Source organism: Coturnix japonica, chromosome 2 (assembly GCF_001577835.2).
Source record: "Coturnix japonica isolate 7356 chromosome 2, Coturnix japonica 2.1, whole genome shotgun sequence".
NCBI classification, from domain to species: Eukaryota; Metazoa; Chordata; class Aves; order Galliformes; family Phasianidae; genus Coturnix; species Coturnix japonica.
Window position 1 is genome coordinate 97,367,910 of NC_029517.1, and position 20,039 is coordinate 97,387,948.

Sequence of the window (20,039 nt, forward strand, 5' to 3'; positions counted from 1 at the left end):
GTACAGGAGTATGTGTGGCTGTGTGATTTATTTTTGGGGGTGGTAGTGAGGGGAAAGGAGATGCTCCTGTGAACTCCTTTTTCTACCTTTGTTGTGTGGTGTTTGTTTTTTTTCCTTTCTGTATCCAATCTTTTTGCCTATGTTCAGTGGATTTCTTCTGCTGTTGTCTTGTTTGGAAGTAGATGTAGTTCTAAAGGTGTGGGGAGGGATTTTTGCTCCATCCAAACTACTTAAGCTTTTGAGAGGCTAATGGTTGTGGAAAGCAAATTTCTCAAGGCATAGCTTACAGAAATCCTCTTTTCTGGGCAAGTTTTACCCCTTCAGCCCCTCAAAGACACAGCTCAGCTACTGTCTATACCACTTTGAGCAAGTTAATTCTAGTATTCTAATTTTTTGGCATATTGGAATCCATTCTCAGAAGCAAAAATGGGTTATGGGCCATATGGTTTTTGTAACTTACAACTTCTTCCCACCCTGCCCTGTGCTAATCCTGTCCTTTTAATGAAGCATAGTAGATGTTGTTTCTTGCAGACCTTAATTGTGCTAGCAGCTATTTTAATACTGATTCTTTTGCTCTAGTCTGAAATACTGTAACTTCCAGCATTTGCTTATGCTCTGTTTCATGATTTGTCTGATAATGAGTATTTTCAATCTTTCTGTGCAAAGAAATTGGGGAAAAAAAGCTGAAGAGGAACAGATACCAAATAGTGAAGAAGGAGTGACATCAAAATGGCAGTTCTGTCAAACAGAACCGAGTCTATAGGTTTCACAAGGTGGCACATGTTGAAGTTGACAACAGAAATGAAGTGCAACTATTCTAGGCTAATTTTGAACTAAAAGGTTAAATGCAGCTGGGGAAAGAACTGAAAATGCCTGAGAATGTTATACCAGATGGTCAGAAAGACCTTAGGGTTGTGTAGTGGCATCACATGCTGAGAGGCATAGAATTCAGAAGGCAAATCTAAGATATGTGCACATGAGTTTTTGAGCTTAATTAAGCACTGTCTAATTTACTCTATCAGGAGCAAAAGATCTGAAGTATTGTTTTTGCAGAACAGTGATGGCAAGGCTATAGTTTGTTACCTGTTACTGTACGTTTTCTCACAACTTACTGAGTACACAAACATTGCATAGGGATGTTGGTAGAGTGTTAAGATAAGGGCAGTGAATTAAAACAAACACAATAAATGAGAAAGCCTTTGTAAAAATGTGCAGACAACTGCATTCAGCACAACTGTTGATGGCTTGGCCTTGAGCTCAGTTGGTGGAGCTGCTGCTGCCTGGATACCAAGATAATGTGTGTGATGTAATTGTACCAAATCTACACTACCATGGTGTGTACATGTAGTTCACCAGTAAAAGCTGCATCTCTGAACTGTGCATATCCCAAGTTACATTCAGGTACAGTAACAAGGCATTTAGAAGGGATTTGCCTATAGAGTGCATGGATAGTCATAGCTGAACACAGCTTGAGAAACTGCTTGATGTTTTGGGGCACAAAAGGCAAAGTAAATCTCTTGTTGCTGGCCAGGTACTAGAGAAGATGGTCACAAGTTGGTATTTTTCTATTTTACTGCTGTATTGAATGACTCTACAAGCATGCACCTCTTCCCCAGCTGCAAAGGAATGTTTTTCAGTAAGATGTAAGAATGACTGTTTAGGACAGATTGAAGATCTTTCTATCCTGGTACCCCTTGTGTGTGCTTGTTGTGAGGTACTCGCTATTTAAACATATTAACATAGGTCAAGCTGGTGACTGGCCAAATCATGTTACTGTTTGCTTTGCTCTTGGCTGAATGGAGATTGAAATAATCCTCGGTCTTCAGACAAGGCTAAATAGTTGAGTGCTAGAAAGTTGTGATTGATAGGGAGAATTTTAAACAAAATAGGAAGAGTTCTGATTTTAAGCATATTTGTATGTATTCCATTATAACTGAATTAGTGCATAATATAAATATGTTGTACTGGACAGTTTTAAGATGTCTGCACCTAGCCTATGGCACTGGTAAATAGGTCTGAATGTGATGACTTGTAGGAGAGCTTCTGTGTCCTTTCAGAAACATGCAGCTTGAAGGGAGATTGTTTGTTTGTGGCTGTTTTTTTTGCTTAATAGGGGGCATATTAAGATATTTACATCGTCCTAAGTTGAGCCGGTGTGATCACACGCAATTTCTTCATGTAATCTTCTCAAACCCTTCCTATTTCCTGAAGCTTTTGGAACAGTTTGTTAATTCTAACTCTCCATCTTCCTCTTTGACTGAAATTTGCAATTTCCTTTCAAGAAACAACTTCCTATTGAGTTCTAACTTCTGTGACCACTTTGATGTATTTCACTTTTTTTTTTTTTTTTTTTTTTTTTTTTTTTTTTTTTTTTTTTTCTGACGTCCTGAATGCATTACAAAATCCAGTGTTGTCTTCACAGCTTGAATTTCTACCCTCCCTCAATCGAGGATGTATAGAAGTGGATAGGGACTTAAATAACGAGCAAATGGAAATACTTTGAAATTGTGCTTGGTCATGCTGTGTCATTGTAAAATTCCAAGCTTGATTAAGTTCAGTCTGGTTAGGCAGCTAGAGAGGATGGGATTATAGCATGTTTGCTATGATGATCGTTGGCTTTGGGAGATTTGCCTTCTGGGAGTTGTCTGGAATTCCAAAAAATGCTGCAGCATGTTTGGAGCCAGACACAAACGGGCTGATTTCTGTGCTGTGGCTGATCATTGAGCCAGAATTACAGGAATCTAAGTGCTGGCCTACGGAATAGCTCTTAAATTTAGATTCCTGTGTTCTGTATACAATGAACAGGAGAGAGCTTAAGTGCAAAATGCCAGGATTCACAGCTACTGCCTTTCAGATCAAGGAACACTTAAGCTCCCCGGTGTTCCTGCATTTTATCTGGAGCAGGGACTGGAACACAGTCTCGACAGTTCTGTTCTATGTTTCCAAGTGTTTTCCTGAAAGCACACTCTGGTTCTCTTGAAGACATTATGACTATTTTCTTTCTTTTTTTCCCCCACTCACAGTGGTCCAGCTATCAAGAGAGAGTTAGAAATGAGCTCCTTTATTGCTTTTGTTGGATCGAACACTTTCCCAAGAGGGCGAGTTTAAACTCTCTGAAGCTACGAAGTGTCTTGCTAGAGTTTAGGTTCCTCATTGCTTAAGCTGAAATGTCTGGGCAGCTGCAGAAGAGAGATGTTTGCTATCGTGCATGTGCTTTTTAATGCAAATACATGTAGCATGCTGTGAGCTGAAATCTCTGCAGAATGTAGGCATACCTATTGAATCCTAGCCAGGCTTTAGGTATAGAAGTACCAATTCTGTTCTCATAGCCTGAAGTGTGATCTAAGCCAAGCAGCCAGTGGAGTTACATTGAAGCTGCCTATGACAAGAAGCAGCGCTCTAAGGAAATCTTGAAATACTGAGCACTGACAAAGCTGGGTTTGTCTGGGGGCTTTGGGGGCAGGAGTGGAAGATGTGACTGAGCTCCTGGACTTCAATGTTTAAATGCTGCCAGAGTGCCTTTTGGAGTCTGAGTCCTTCAGCTTTTATAGCTGGAGATAAGTATATGTATTTAAGTGTGTAGAATGCTTTAAAGTATTTCTCTTGTGTTCTCTGTCAAGTTAACAGAACCATCACCAGTCTCCTATTTTAAAGATTTAAACAATTGAAGATTTCCAAAAGACTTTTCAATTTGAATATCTGCAAATTCAAATGTAGACACTTTATGGATGTTTCCCTTGCCCTTGGACGCAGAGCATCTGTGGTGCTCAGCGTTCCTAAAGGGGAGTCGGTGCCCAGGACTTGTAATAAATAAGCCTGGGAGCCAAGTTTGTCAGATCGAGTTGAGTCACTTCTGCAAATTCTGTCTTCAACAATGTATCCCAAGATCTGGTGATCCCAAGGAACTGATGTTAGAACCAGTCCTAAACAGCAGGCTTTCTGACTCAGTCCTCTGCTTACACCACCAGGCATTTTATTGCTAAGCCTTTGCACGATCAGGCAGTGGTTCATAAACCTCATACACTTATTTTTAAAGTAAATCTTTGACTGCTGGGCTTTCTTCTACTATAACTGAAAGAGGGATTTCCCCATGTCTCTCAGGGTTATGTTTTAAAGTCTCCTTCACTTAGAAATTATCTGGTAAAATATTACTTCATTAGCTATGAGCAAACTCTTCTGGTGGTGGTTGCCGTCTACAGCAAATACCGTTCCTCTCCTGAACTGACTTACTGTCATTACTTCAGTGTCCTCTGAGTCCTAGTTTAACAGTATGGTGTCACTTGTAACTATTGGAGCTCTTGAGATGTTGGCCTAAAGCTCTGTGGTTTTCAGTGTGGGAAAACATTGCTGCTTTTGCTCCTTGTGTGGTATGTTTCTGCAGCCCTTCAGATGTGATGTTAGCTGCTGTGCAAGTCCTGCATGTGCAGCCTATATGGAGTGGTGTGGAGACTGCTTCTGGCGGCGAGGGGGAGCAGATATGTAGGTGCATGCTTCTGCTTTCTGTGTATGCTGTTCTTTCATGATTTGGTAAGATTTCTGATGAAATAGGACTGCCTTGCACAGAAGTTAGTGAAAGTAACCATAGCTTCTATTCTGCAAAAAGAGAAGTGAATTCAGGAGAGCTTTTATAGTTGTCCCAGTTTGCTCAGAGGAAGGCTGGCATTAGGTGTATATTACTGTCAAACCTGGAACTGGCGAGAAAAAATATGATATTTCCCAAATGTGGATGGCAGGATTGCTTATACTTGAACAAATAATTGTAGGATGCTTGTGTTTGGAATGCAGATGTGTACACACACGCCTTTGTTCATTGTGGTGTTTCTGGGGCACTTCCTCAAGAACTGGTTGTCTCACCAGGTAGTCTAAACATGGCTATAAAATTTGCTATTTTGCTCAGGGTAGACTTTGTATTCCTTGTATAAGTGCATTTCAGGGATAGTAGTACTTACATTTGGCTGTAGCTACATGATTTTCCAGGACTTATAACAGTAAAAATAGCAGAGAAAAACCCCCACTAGTTCAGTGGTGCTCTTGTAAATTGACAGTCTTGACTTCTGACCTAGAAACTCAGCCCCTCTCCCTCCTGGGTGATTAATACATAAGAGAATCCATTTGCTTTTGGCAGTCTGGGGGGAAAATGCATTTAAAATGTCTATTTCCAAGTTAACATTTGGCTGTAGCAGATGTCAATAAACATCTCAGAAGAGTTTTTATCCCAAAGTCCTGGTATGTGCTATAGTTACATTAACGCTCTGAATTGCAGTAGCTCCAGTGGAAATCACAAGTCAGCATTTTGGAAACCAGGGCTTAAATGATGCATTTTAAAATTGTCCTTACAAATGAATTCAGAACTGAGAAATAATCTTTTCTACAAGGAAACACAAATTTTTGTCAGAATCTTGGTTATGTTCCCCTTTCTGCTGGGACAAAATCATCTTATGTTGTAATATAACACAGCTGTGTTTGTTTACATGCTGCATTTTCAGAACAGAGTGAATTTTTGCCTTATTTTAACATTTATAATTTGCATCTAACTTTCTTTTAATGAATTAGTAACTCTAGAAAAAAGACCGGGTACCTACTGATGCCTCTTACAGTGAGAGTGAGGCAAGTCTCTTCTTACTAGTAACAAGTGACGGGACAAGGGTCTCAAGTTGCACCAGGGCAAGTTTAGGTTGGATATTAGGAAGCACTTCTTTACAGAAAGGGTAGTTAGGTACTGGAATAGGCTCCCCAGGGAGGTGGTTGAATTGCCATCCCTGGATGTGTTTAAGAGCTGTTTGGATGTGGTACTAAGGGTTGGGGTTTAATGGAGGGTTTTTAGAGTCAGGGTACTATGATTAGGCTGCGGTTGGACTTGATGATCTTCAAGGTCTTTTCCAACCTGGGTAATTCTATGATTCTAAAGGCTTGCTTTAGCTTTTGTTCCCTTCTGCTTATATGAGAGAAGTGATCGTGCATTGGCAGGTCTTTGTAGTCAAAGCACTGTGCTCTGAACAGAAAATACTATATGAACTGGAGTTTAAATAATTGAACTAGCAATGTAGATAAACAGCTTAGGCTTTTAGGAAGTAGAAAGCTAAATCCTGCTTCAGAACAGCGTTGCCCTATGTGGTGTCCTAGAAAATGACCCTTGGAGTGTGTGTGTCTTTAGATTTTTAAGATAAGTTTTAAAAGAAAACAAGAATGTAGACCAACTGTTACAACATCTCACCCATCTTACTGGCTAAAGTGAAATTACTGTTTTTGTCAACTGGGGTAAGGAGATCTTCCAGAGTAGTTTAAGCATATACACAAATGCATCTGGTGATTTGGGGTGGGTTATAGAAAATGACACAGTGTTTTGGGCCATTATGATTGACTTTGCTGGTCTTTTGTTGCTGCAAAAGTAATGACTAGACAGCAGCGTATCAAGCACCTCTGCTGAGTGGTAGCATTTCCAATTAATACAGTTGCTAAAGGGACGAAGATAGAATTGTCCCAGTAGAAGCCCACACTTGCACTTTGGCTTTTGGGAAGTATAGCCACGCTCCCTGGATTTGTGTGGCAAGCCATGCAGAGCTGTTCTGTGCACTTCCTTCAGAGCTATTGTTGCTGATGCTCTTTCAGCTTGAATTTTTCTTCTTCCCTCCAGCTTCTCAACTGCTGAGCACAGCTCTCAGAGCAAGACCCCCTGCTGCTGGTGTCTCAGTTAAAATATTTTTATTCAAGTTACTTGTAGTCTTGAGAAGGAGTTGGTGGCCCCATACAGCAAACGCTTCAGGGAATCACAACTGCACAGTATTTTTAGTTGCTTCATGTGTAACGTGTAAATTTTTGATTGGAATGCAAATAGTTTGCTTACAGGTTTAAGAAGAAGTGGTTTGCAATTCTTTAAAGTCCCACTAACTATGGAGTTCAATCTGAAGGACAAATATCACAAATATTTTTACTTTAGGAAGAGGAAAAATAAAGACAAAATGTTTAATGGTATCTTGAAGGACACAAAGAGTTTATTTTTAAATGCTCTGCCTGGAAGCCAAAGTGGGTTGTATTATTTCAGTGTTACCTTCCCAGCTTTGGGCTTCTCACACATTTGAAAACAAAAAGACAGAGCTCTGAACCTTGCAGAGGTTGTTTTTTATTCCATGTCTAAATACGTGTTGACATGTGCTAGCCTTATACTTGTAGGAAGAAAATGACACTTCCGTATTTTTCCCACTTTCTGAAGTAAACAAAGCATTGATTCAGGAATGGCAGTGAAGACACAATCTCTTCACCTGATTTGAGATATTGGAGGTGTTAAGCCAAAAGATATGGGTGGCTGCTGTGGAGGTCAACCAGCCAACTATTGCTCTTCAAATTCAGGTGTGTAGATGTGCATTGGGGCTCTCTCTTTTTCCTTTGCCTTTTACTGAGAATTAGCTGAGAATCTTCATATTCCTACTTGAGGTAAGCTAGAGAATCCTCATAAAAGTGGTACAAATATTGCTGTGTGCCAGTTCTTGGAGACTTACAGGTGACTCAAGTTGTAATTGCTCAGGAGTACTGCTTTACTGTGACATTTCAACTGCTTTACCAGGTGCATTTATCTGATACACTTATTTGCTTTCAAGTCTTCAATATCTGTGACACTTCAGTGTCATTTTAAACTGGCTTTCTTGTTTGGGAGTTCTTCAGTTTACTTGAAAAAGCAATTAAATAGCTCTTCTGCTTCTTCAGTCTGCACGTATATATCCGCTGTCATGGTTAAAAACCAGCTTAGGTGAAGGTGGTGCTTTGTGTGCATGCGTGTACTGTCATTACTAATGCAGTGCTTCAGACATGGTAAGGCATTTCCTGCCCTGAAATATTGGTTGTTTAAAACAGCTTTGGCAGGATAGAAATGTGGAACGACGCTCTAGAGAAAACAATCTGTGCGAGGACTTCTGGAAAGGAAAGAAAGGGGTTGGAAGCAGTTAGAAATGAAGAGGAGGGAAGAAACCAAGTGGCTGTTAGGTTTTGGGGGCAGTGCTGCAGGCACTGTGAAGCAGTAAATGGGGCAAAGGGGAGCGCATTCAAGTGAGAAGAATGTAGAATGAGTGGGAGTAGAAGAAAATGAATGTAATGTGCTGCACTGCAGCCCAGTGGCTCTTGGTCTGCCAGGGCTGTGAGCACTGGCACTGCTGGGACTGGAAGCACAGAGCAGAGGTCTGAATTTCGAGATGTGCATAGTGTCCTTCTGTGGGTATTCTGAAAATAATAATAGTTCTACCATGTGCTGAGTGTTACTGCAGAAATGATGCTTGTATTGCATTTATATCTTATACAACACCATGTCAGTTGTGTTCTCTCTCTCGTTTTTGAGTAGTTTCCTAGTGGGATTCACAGAAAACTGGAGACAGATCAACCAAAGATGAGAAGACTGTGCATACTTTGCACTTTGTTAAATACCTGTGTGTGATCCCTCATAGTTACCTGTCCTGGTATTGATTCCTTTTATCTTAAGTAACATATTTGCATGCATAACCTGCTCTTTGGGAACACTTAATATGAAAGATATTTTTCAAGTCTTTGACTGTTCCCTGTCAGGTCTAAATGGTCACATTATTGTGAGAGGCATTTCCTTGTAATAATGAGGAAGAAAAAAGACCTTTTTTCTTTTTGAGTCAGTTAAGGTGTGGGGGGGAGCTTGTAGTGTTATGCATCCATAGGTTAAGGATAGGAGAAGAAATCTTACTGTAAGGAAAGGTTCAGTTTGCTTAGATAGCTTGATCTATTTGGAGGGAAAAAAACTGGCAAACATCTGGGATTGGGACCTGTAGAAAGGTTTATTGCTGAAAGCTTATTTGTTTTCCCGCAGTTGTAATGAGAGGTAATATTTTTTTTACTCAACAAACATAGAAGTATTTGTTCTCTCTTTAGACTTGGAACAGAACAAAAGAACTACTTGGAGATGTTTCCTCCATTAACAGTTTCTGCTGAATCCTGCAGGTATTCAGTCTAGTTATCATAGGAATTAGTTCATAAATAATAATTTGGCATTTAATCATACCTTTTAGTTGAGTCCCCTTGTTGCATCCAGGCATTAACCTGGATGATTACCATAGCATCACCTAAAATAGAGACAACGTAGCTGAGGTTTTAGAGCCTGAATCCAGTAACTTTAATAAATGAAACTAAGTGAATAACTATAAACAAGACTGTGAAAGTAGGTTATCACATCATATGATAACATCTGTTCCTTGGAAACATGAAAGTATCTATTTCTGTGTCAAGCATTAAACCCTGTTTAAGTGGTATTATGATTGACTACAGTGGGGTTTTTCTTTGTGTGTGTGTCCAAGCTTCGCTGCACAAAGGTATGCTGAGGCTTCTGTGCGAAATGATGTAATTATCTGCATGTCCTATCAGAGTCAGGTATTTATATTTGAAAACCTGGGTTTGTATCATCTGGAGGATCCTTATCAAGATGAGAGCTCTACTGCGTGGGATAATACACAGTTGCATATGAAGAGACCTGGTTCTGTCCCTGAGCAGTCTGCAAGATTCAACATGTGAAGTTGTGTTCCTCCCCTCCTCCTTTTTCTTAAGGAAGGGAGAGCAAGGGTTACAGTAACTCAGTTGCATGTTATGTTGGCTAACAGTATGCTTGAAGTGGTCCAAATTGGCTTTTGCGTCTAGTTATTTTCAATGGGAGAAACTGAAGATGTTGTTGTATAATGGAAAAGAACAATTAAACTAAGCAGAAAAAAAAAAACACTTGCATGTTGTCTATCTGGAGATTTTTCAACATTATTGGATCTATTAGAAGTTGACAACTAATCAAATCACAGGCTGATGGTGAGATCAGTAGTAATTAGAAAATTAGGAAATGATAGATGGGTTTTTCAATGTTAAAGCTTCATTAAACTACTAAAATGATGCTTCCAAGAGGTGCAGTTGCAGCACTAACACTGTACATGCCAAGACTGCAGCAGGATTTACCTTACATTCTGTGAAGTACAAATCTATCCCTTAATTGTGGTTGTGTAGAGCTGCTGCTTTATGGCCATTTTGTACCTTAGTATCTTGCTATTCCTGCCGTTCTTTCTAGTGCCCAGCAGACAGGAGTTTTATTCTGTCTTATGTTCAGAATCATCATTTGACTCTACATTTAAATTAAATCTTTACATGTAAAGAGCACGTTTGGAAATAAATGCAGTGTTTCTTGCTTTACTTACTTGCCTTGAATAAAAGTGTACTTGGGTTGAGAAGGCAGCCTCACCTGTTTGGATTGGATGATCTGTGCCTTAGAACAACCTGTTCTGGGAGAGGCAGGCTGGAACAGCTTGTGGATGCATCTCCAGAGGCACAGCCTGCAAAACCTGTTTGCCTTGTAAAAGCTGAGGTTTCTGCTCAGGATTAAACTTCACAGCTTCAATTTCTTCTTTGCTGTTCTGTATATTCTTTACCTATCTTAAATAATTTACACCCTCCTTAAAAAAAGAATGGACAGCCAAACATACTATGTGTAATACATACCTGATTTTCCAATTCAAGACAGTATGATCTATCCAAGATATGGGAACTGTTAAATGTTGCAGTTTACTTTAATTGATACTTTGTGATGTGAAACAACACTTCATTGGTTTATATACAGTACTTCAACTGCTTGGTAGTTTGAAGAATAGAGACTGAATTACTTGCATCAATGTTCCCCTCCATACTTTCCTGTGGTTACAGAAATCCCATGGAAAGCTCATCATTGGAGGATAATGCAGCGGGTATATAATTCCATTAATTTCTATATCAAAGCCTTTTCAGCTCCTCCGGTTCATGGAAGAGTCTGAAACTGTCCTATTTGCTCTTCATTTGATGACAGACATCAGGGTTTTGCTTTGAATCAAATCACATGCATACTTGGGGTAATCTTTTAAGACGGTGGCTAAAGCAGCTGTAAATTTTGACAGATCTTGTAGAATAAAATGTGTTAGGGCAGTGTTACCTATGAGCTCTCCCAAGGGAAGCCCAACAGTGTTAGCGGTGATGCTTAATATTTAGTAGCTGACCTCCTTCCTCTGGAGTTAATCATGAATCAATTTCCTTTGTGATAAGCACTGGGATGATGGATGCAATGAATCCTTTCTAATTAGTCATAGAAGAGAAGTTCTAACCACTTGTTTAAAGGCCTCAAAACACCATTAAGACAAGATGAGGGTGCAGTCTGTGACCAAATTCTGCTTTGAATAATTACAGTGTTCCTGCCTACACTTCTACTTATTCAAGTAGATACAGCATTCTTCTGCGCTACTTGGCATAAATGATTTTCTGTGTACTAATACTTGTTGCATTCCAGCCTAGGGTTGGTGACGTGTGAGAGATAGCAAAAATTAATTCCCAGGTCCGTGTGAAGGGAAGTGCCTCTGGAATTTAGTGATGGTGGAAAGAGGATAAGGAGACCAGCCCCATGTAGCTGCTGAGGGCAGTGCCTGAAGCCTTCCTGTGGGGCTGCCTCTAAACAGAGCTGCGTGCTTGGGGTGGCCGTTCCTGTCCTGAAGAGCGTGTGTCCATGTCCTGTCATGGCAGCCACCAGGCGCCAACCTGTGTGGGGCAGGCCGAGCCATTTCTGAGTGTGCTGAACCAACACCACTCATAAATATTTAGGGCAGATCAGACAGTATGAGCACATGCACTATGAATAGCTAGACAAGTAGGCAGTGGCCGAGATCTACTTTAAATACATGCTGTCTGTATAATAACACTGGATATTTGATACAAAATTTTCAGTTAATCTGCTGCATCAGCTTGTGCTTGTAAACAAAGAAATATCTTATTAGTGATTTATCTTTCACTGGTCTTCCTTTTTGAAGTACAGCTCTCTGCCCACACTCTGCTTCCTGATCCCATGCATTTTGTGCTCTTTTCTGTGGCTGCCCTGTGTGAAGAGAGTTTGGCGTCACCCACAGAGTGGTACATTCCTCACTTAGACAAGAAAATCTAGCTGCTTGTATAAAGGTATCTCTGAGTTTTGTCTTTTCTGAGTGAAAGTAGCTAGGTTACCAAAACCCAAATTATTTCTCAAGGTAGTAGGAAAGTACTTGGCATAGACTTCAGTGCTTCAGTTGAAGCATCAGAAAACATTAAAGAGCACTGTAGGCTTTAACTCCTTTATCTTTAATTATCTTTATAGAGCTGAATAATATCCTGTACTACTTGTGTGCACAATGCTTGAACTAATTTTGAGTTGGTTAATTAAAAGAAGGGAAAATTTCTTTCTTAACTTTACTCCCTATAAATCTGCAATCTGGCTTCTGGTGGAGCTAGCTTCAAGCATTTGTTAATGTAGGCTCAGCCTTTGGCACGCTGTACTGGTGATTTATGCTTGTGAATATTCATCGTAGCAAATTTTGTGGCTTTTCTGCTCCCTCTATTTTTGGGGCAGTAGTGAGAAAGATACAAAATCTCCTGTAACTTCTCTGCAGTTGAAATTCTCTGCATCCAAATCCCTTTGCATGCCTGAGAGCAGAGAGCACCTCTTCATAGTACTGCTTAAAGAGGAGAAACGTGAGAAATAAGAGGTGGGAGGACAGTCACGCAGAGTCACCATGTGTGTTAATAGCAGCTGGTTTCCAGCCATCTTGTGAGCAGTCATGAGAGGGCAGTTAGGAGAAATGCAAATTAATTCTGAAAGGAATAAAGGAATCAGAGAAGAGGAGAGAACAGATAGAGTATAAAAGACAGTTAGAAGCAAAGATGCATGAAAGGACAATTAAGAAAGGAAATGCAACAAGGTTGCTAGTATATATAATGAGGAAAATTAAAGTCTGGAACTCCCAAAATGGGTTTCTGTTTTCTAGATGTAAAACTTTGCTCTGTGACCTTCAGAAAGCCTGGCTCCACAAGTGTGTCATCTGAGGAACCGTGTTATGGACCTTCTTTTGACACAAGACTTGCCACAAGATAATTCAAGGGAAGAAATAGATTATTTTTAGGGAGGGAAATAACAGACTAAGAGAGTTCCATTTACAAATATTATGTCCGTGTCTATGTAGAATTTGAAACAATGGGTTTTTCGTTGTGGGGCTTTTCTTGGTTTTTGTTTTGCGTTTGTTTGTTTGTTTTGTCAAAGGGGAAAGATTCAGACAAAAGTGATAGAAAGTAGGCAAAACGGAGTTTTCATTTCCTTGGTGTGGTCATTTTGAGAGTATCGATGTAACAGCTGGCTACTGAGTTGTTGTATCATACATGGCAGACTGTGATAGTATAAAACTAATGAAACAGCCTTTTTGCTTCCTGAGTGTGTGATGGCCGAACAAGTGAAAGTGTTTAACCAGTCCAGAAGTACGGTGAACATGCTGAAATGTTTCTGCAGGGAAATTTTAGTGACGCATCAGTCTTCGAGAGGAGGAATTCAGCAAACAGGGGTCCCAGACTCCTAGATACTTACCTCACTGCCGGTCTTATAGGCAACACCGCATTTGTCACTGTGAGATAACCGTGTGCATTTGAAATGATTTGTTATAATAAGACTGATACGTTCATTAGCTTTGTACAAAAAGTTGAGTACACTTCTCCATTCTGTGCTGAATTTGGAAAGTTTATATATGGAGATTTAACCCTTTTCAGTTTATTGCTGTGCTATTTATAAGACACATTGAGTGCCTTACCTTTTCACACCTTCCTGGGGCAAATGTTGTGTGGATTGTAACAGTACTTAAAATAATTCAGGTTTTGTTTTTGTTGTTTGGTTTTATTTTATTTTATTTATTTATTTTAAGTAAAGCAATAGCTGAAGTCAATCTCTTGAAGGCCAAGGAGGGAGTAGTTGATCCCAAAAGCATCATTAGCTGCTCTGCTGCTGTGTGCAAAATGTATGCGCTCATGGGGAGGTACCTTTGTTTGACTTCTATTTTAACTAATCCTGTATTTTTTCAGTAATTTTAACAGGTTGGCCAGGGAGGTAAACTTCTTATCTTATATCTATTTCTATTTATATAGATATATATATATCTATTTACATGTTCATGCCATCCAGTGTGTACTGAGTGTGGTCAAAAATGCATCGTGAAATCACCTTCAGAGCTCTCCTTTGATGCGCTTTGATTTAACCGTGCTTATCTTTAAGATACAGGGTCCTGGATGCTCAATTATAGTAGTTACTAACTTTTTTCTTCTAGACAAATCTGAGTGGAAAAAGTGACGTGATTCTGTGCGTTTATGCTAGTCATTTTTCCATTAAGGAAGAGAGCCATAGAAGAGCAGCATTTTAACCATTTCAAATGAAAACATTCAGAGAGGAAATCAATTTATTCTAAAAGTGAACAAAAATGAGCCATGTTCGTCATATTAGTGAGAGAATGTGAGGTCAGATCCTGCTTATCCATCTCTGGGAAATGAAAAACTGGTTAGCATAACATAAATGGGGGTGTTGCAGCAAGGTCATCACTGGAAATGAAAGGAAATCTTAGTGGGCAGTCTACGACAGAGAATTTGGAGTAATGGAGATACATGGGATCCAGCTGTGGAAAGTGCCTGGGTGGTATGGAGGAAGAGATTAAGGGGGAGAAACCGAAGGACTGGGTAGTGTGATCAGTGTGACTTTTGCCACTGTACCTTAAAAAATAGGGGAAAAGGGGCTATGCTTCAAAGTAACAAGCAATGTAGAAAAATCTGCTACTTTTAATACAGCGCTTCTGCATGCTTAGCGGTGACGCTCTCAAGAAACTCATAGTGGTGGGACTGGGGATGACGTTACTTTGAAACAAACCAAACAACCCGCTAAACAAAAACCTTGTGAAAATTCCTATTGAGGATGCTTATAAATTATATACAATTCAGTAGATATCAGTGATCATTTTAAAGTGAGTCTAAGAATTCAGGTGATTTTCTTTTTGTCCGCTGGCCACCACCATTATGCTGGTAGACATGCTGGGTTTTATCTGCTTGCATCAAAGTCATGTAAGTTTTGAGCAGATTTTCATCTTCACAATGTATTTCTGATGGTGACTGAATGATGTTCAGTATTTGAAAGCTTTTCTTCCCTGTTTTTCTACTGTATCTTTAAAGACTTTTTTAATGCTAAAATATCAATTTAAAACAACAGAAACACAAAACAGAAGAGTACTAATAAGCAAAGAACCCCAAAACAAAAACCTCAAAGTGTGGTTTCCTTGGGGAAGTTAAGTCTAAACAAGTATACAGTAATAAATAATAGAAGTATGAAATGATTTATTAGACAAGCCTTAAGAAAGCTTCTCAGCTCTTACAACAGTCTGTGGGATTGTAATGTGCTTGACTTCAATTACATCCCAAGGGCTTTCCTGATTTGCATTTTACGTGCAGGGAGAACTTGAGGCTTGCATCCTTTGGGCACGCTGGGTATCATAGCAATTTGTGTAAAACTGAAGCACTCATAAAGCATCAGAGTGTTTGAAGAACGAAGCACTTGCTTGCCGCTTTTGTACTGCTTGAAACTCTTCATTTCTGGCTCTTTTCCAGTGCGGAAGGAGTTTGTTTGCAGGGAACTGTTGTTGCCAAGGGACGAGTGTTGACTGTGTTGTTTAAAACAGCAAAATCACGGACTGATATGAATTACATTCTTCTAGCAGTTCTTCTCTGGATAACTTTAAAAGGTCCTTCCAGTTTCCAGAATACTTAGGTCAGCTCTTAGAACATGAACACAGTGTCTCATCATTTACGTGAAGAACGTAATAAAGAACTGGCAGTAGCTGTATTTGGGGTTTTGTTGTCCGCACTTGAGAAATGTTGCCTTCAGATGATTACTCTAATTAGTAACATGCAGTATTAGTGAATGCAGTGATTTCCCTCCCTTTCGCCTTTTATCTTCAGAGTCTTTATCTCAGCCATTTGTCAGACAACCTGTGTGGAGAGCTGTTAAACAGGTTCATATTATTCTGAGATGGGAGCAGCATTATCTGGACCTAGTTAATCTTTGTTTCTTTTCCAGTTTCCCTGTTGATAATATGAATCTAATACTTTGCAGCTATCAGCTGGGTTTTGGCTTTTCCAGGGATGGGAGATGAGCTGCTGAAGTTGCCTTCCCCTCACAAGGGCTTTGTGGAAGGCTGCTGGAGTGGGGCAATGCTGTGCCCTGGTGCTGGAAGTGCTCCACGCTCACTCCACTAGCACTTGTGTGCTTTGTTCTCATTTACCAACTGACAGCATAAGAGAATAAGACAAAAACATCAATTATAAACATAGTTTGTAGCTCAGCTTCAGTGCAGTTTTGCAGGCAGTCTAATGGCATTTAAGTGTCTTTCAGTAAACAAATCAGTTCATTAGAATATGACTTGAATTAACTGTGTCTGTTCTTATTTAGAAGTGAGCAGTTGAACAGCATTTTTGTACTGCTCTGGAAGGATGAATGGCTGTGCACTTCCCTGATTAATTGCCACATGTTTATTTTTCTTTGTATTTCCAAGTATTTTTGTTTAATGTTCCTTAGTACTCGATGTTTTAAGAAATACTGGGTCAAGAGATAATAGCTTACATAACAACTGAACCCTGCTTGGCTTACCTCTGGCAGCCAAACCTGCTGCCCTGCCCTGCCTGTGCAGGAGCCCTACAGGAGAGTAAGGCAAACTGAGCCAAAGCAGGTGATATTTTTTTTCCTGTCAGCACTCTCCTAAGCCTTTCATCTCCCTTTCCAAATTTGTTTTGGGACCTTCTCATGCTTCCTTTCTTGGTTCAGTGTGTCCTGTAGGTTTCTGTGAGAGGAGGGCCAGCAAGGTTTTTAGGAACTTCAGCCCCACTCTCTACTTCCTGATGGCTGTCGCTGCTCACCAGGAGTCCTCCCAAGCTCTCTGTGCATGTGCCCTAATGGCACCTCTGAAACGTTCCCTGCAAGCCACAGGCCTGCTAGACATGCATGAAGTCTAGCTGTCATGATCAAATTCTTGTTTTAACTAAACGTTAAATACTACTTGCCAGCTACAGTTTCTGTCTCATGTAGAGACACGTGTTTTGTTTTTGGTTGTTTTTTTTTTTTTCTCAGCTCAAATTTGGGCAGAAAACTTTCACCTTACCTGAATCCAGACATAACTTTTCTGTTTCATTTCAACTCTCGCCATTGATGGTCCCTTCAGGCATAACTTTTCTGTTTCATTTCAACTCTCGCCATTGATGGTCCCTTTCCTCATTAGGTTCTGTTTTCCTGAGTTTGTTTTAATCTTGACACTCGTTTGTAAACTTCTGATGGAGATGGGCATTGACTTTGCTTTTTGATGAGTTCTCCAGATCTGGCTATTTTAGAACAGATGTTATTCATCTCAGTTTTCTTTCAACACATGATCTTTATATTCAGCAGTTTGCACTGACTTAGGAAAAAAAAATGCATTTACAGTAAAGTTGTTCAAATTATATGAATCGATGAATTGTGATTTCATTTGCTGATTGCTAGGGAACATAACTGTCTGCTTAAATCAGTAGCTGGAAGTAAACCAGGTATTTCATGTAAGCATTCTGTTTAAATACTTCTTTATTTTTATTTCATTAGTTGACAGAAATTTCTGAATATTCATCTGGCGATGACTATGCAGAAGAAGTGGAAACGCAGGCCACTAATCCAAGATTCATTAAGAAACTGCAGTCTAGTTTCCCATCAAATACGGGAGAAGTTGCAAGACCTGCCAGTGATTGGCTCAAGTCTGCACAGGCCCTTCTACAAACACCTAAGAAACAGTCAGGCAAGGCCTCAAGAACACCAGAAGATTCTGCTAAAAAGAGGAAATTACTGAGGTAAACATACTATTCTTCATAAGTGCTTTTTAAATTGTAAATAAAATAATGCAGGTTAACTAAAAGAAGAGTAGGAATGCCTTTCAAGGGCAAACACTTGAAAGGTGTTTGACAAATTCCAGAAACAGAACTGTAGTCCAACTTGTCAATCTTGAACCCCAGTATACAATTTGATACCATTTTTGTTATCTTAGAAATGCCTTAAATTAGCTTACAGATATGAGTATGCGTACTTTTTCTTTGCTTGTAAGCATTTCATTGCTTAGTGCCTCTGCAGATAGTCTGCAAAAAAATGCTGTGTCATTGATTTTTTTTGTTCTTTTCCATTTTTGTCAGGGTAAAATTATCTAATATACTATATGAAAGGGGTGCTGAATAACGCAGGATGGAGTGATACTTGAGCAGAAGTGGGATGTGTTTGTTTGAAATATAAATCTTTGTGACTGAATTAAATGTAATGAAAAGATGCTGGACAAAACACACCTGAGCCCCCACGCCCAATGTACAGGATCTATTATGAGCCCCCACACTGTGAAGGTCCGATGTACAGGATCCATTATGTCCCAAGCTGACTGCAATGCAAAAATAGTTGGTTCTTATTTTGAATTCACAACGGTTGTTGTATGTGGTATTTGTGTGGACATGGCTCAAATTATGGATAGGAACATTATGAGCTATGCTGCTGTGGATAGCAACTGCATCCTTAGCAGTATGGTTCTTAATGCTGATTCTGTGCAGTGGTTGTGTTTTTCTACTCAGCCTCTCTGGCTGGAACACTCTTGTTGCTGAATGGAAGAGTATTGTTTGTTTTATCCTATTAAGGATACAGTTGTAATTCTCTACAAAAATTGAAGTCTAGTATACATAACATAAGGCTTCAGAAATGAGCTTATAATGGATAATTAAAATCTAACAGTGCTACTGTTAGGAATTTGAATGTAAGGTCAGCACCGTAGAGTGGGAAGAAAATGAGAAGTGCACCTGTCTCCTCAAAAGGAATGTGGGACATATACAGTGCTGTGGTGAATGAAATTTGGAGGGGCACAATGCAATCGTTCACATTCATAGATCTATGGGGTTTTGGAATGTGATTAGAACCTTCAGAAAAGAAAGGAATCATATAAGCAGTTTTTCCCTCACTTAACTGAGGCCCTTTTTGCCAAATACAAGCATCTCTTCATATATCCTCTGTATTGCTAGTTCTTGTTTTCAGAATTGTTTAGATAGAGATTGTTCTTCTCTCTACAGCGAACTGCAGCATAGAGATGGTAGTCAGTATTGCCTTGTCTTTCAGATGTGTTGGAGGCATGAGTCAGGTTCTTGAGTTCCCTGCAGGGCAACTACTTAGGAGGTGCCAGTCAGATCTGCTACACTGGTAGCAAAATGAAACCTTTTGTTCACCACCATGAAACTGTAAATCTGGGACATCCTCACCTTAAACATTGATTTTCTGTACCATCTTGAATAGCCACATTCATTTTATTTAAATAAAAATGGGATCAGAGTGAAGGGAAACATAATCATTTTCCAACCCATTCTGAGATACAAATGCCACTGTACTACACTGATATTAAGATAGCTGATCAGGAAGTACTGGTGGTGGTGTTCGATACAGTGTTGAGTTGGCTTGGTGATTAGATCAAGAGATATTGGTTTTAGGTGTCCTTGCCCTTTTATTCTACCACAAAATTTTGATTTCTCAGCTGCATATAGACTACCCTTGCTTCTGTACAAGGTGCCTGCTGACAGCAATGAGTATTATGGTAGAATGGCAGCAAATAAAAATCTCCTGCAAGTGATCTGCAAAGCTAAGGGAGAAGGCAGTATGTCCTGCAAGTACTAGTTTTCAGGAAGATCTTTTCAGATGATGAATTCATGTTACAAGGCAAAATGTATAAACTGCACTAATTCCAAGTCACTTAAGTGTCCCTCATTAAGAAAGGGTGAAATAAAGAGTATGTTGAAGTCTCAACATTTGTTGTACAGGATAAACCAGTCACTGCATTTATTCAGTGTCTATAAACAAGAAAACTCAAAGTGCATTCACTCAGTGTTTCCTGCCTACATGAAGACCTCCAGGAGGTTTTATGAATTGTTTATTTTTTCAAACAGAATTTTATTTCCATCAGCCAAAAAAGTCTTGACTTTCAGTGCAGGAAATGGATATCTTACATTATATAATGTGAATTCCAAAATCTGTCATGTCGTGACTGCTTTTAGTTGTGTAGAAGTAAATGCTTTAGGTTTGGGTCAAGGGTAGATCCTCATGACACTGATTTTCTTGTTAATTTTATATGGCCCTTTTTAGCTTAATAGTGAGATTAAAATCTTAGGAAAATAGC

General features: G+C 39.5%; 1 protein-coding gene across 3 annotated transcripts in view; it reads left to right on the forward strand.

Annotated features, from left to right (window-relative positions):
- The window catches only part of SPIDR (scaffold protein involved in DNA repair), a 181,017-nt gene that overhangs the window by 26,846 nt on the left and 134,132 nt on the right, over positions 1-20,039 (forward strand). For all 3 annotated transcript variants that reach the window (XM_015855506.2, XM_015855508.2, XM_015855509.2), the window contains exon 6: positions 17,456-17,697. In XM_015855506.2, coding sequence (XP_015710992.1) covers positions 17,456-17,697 — 242 coding nt within the window. The remainder of the gene's footprint in view (positions 1-17,455; positions 17,698-20,039) is intronic.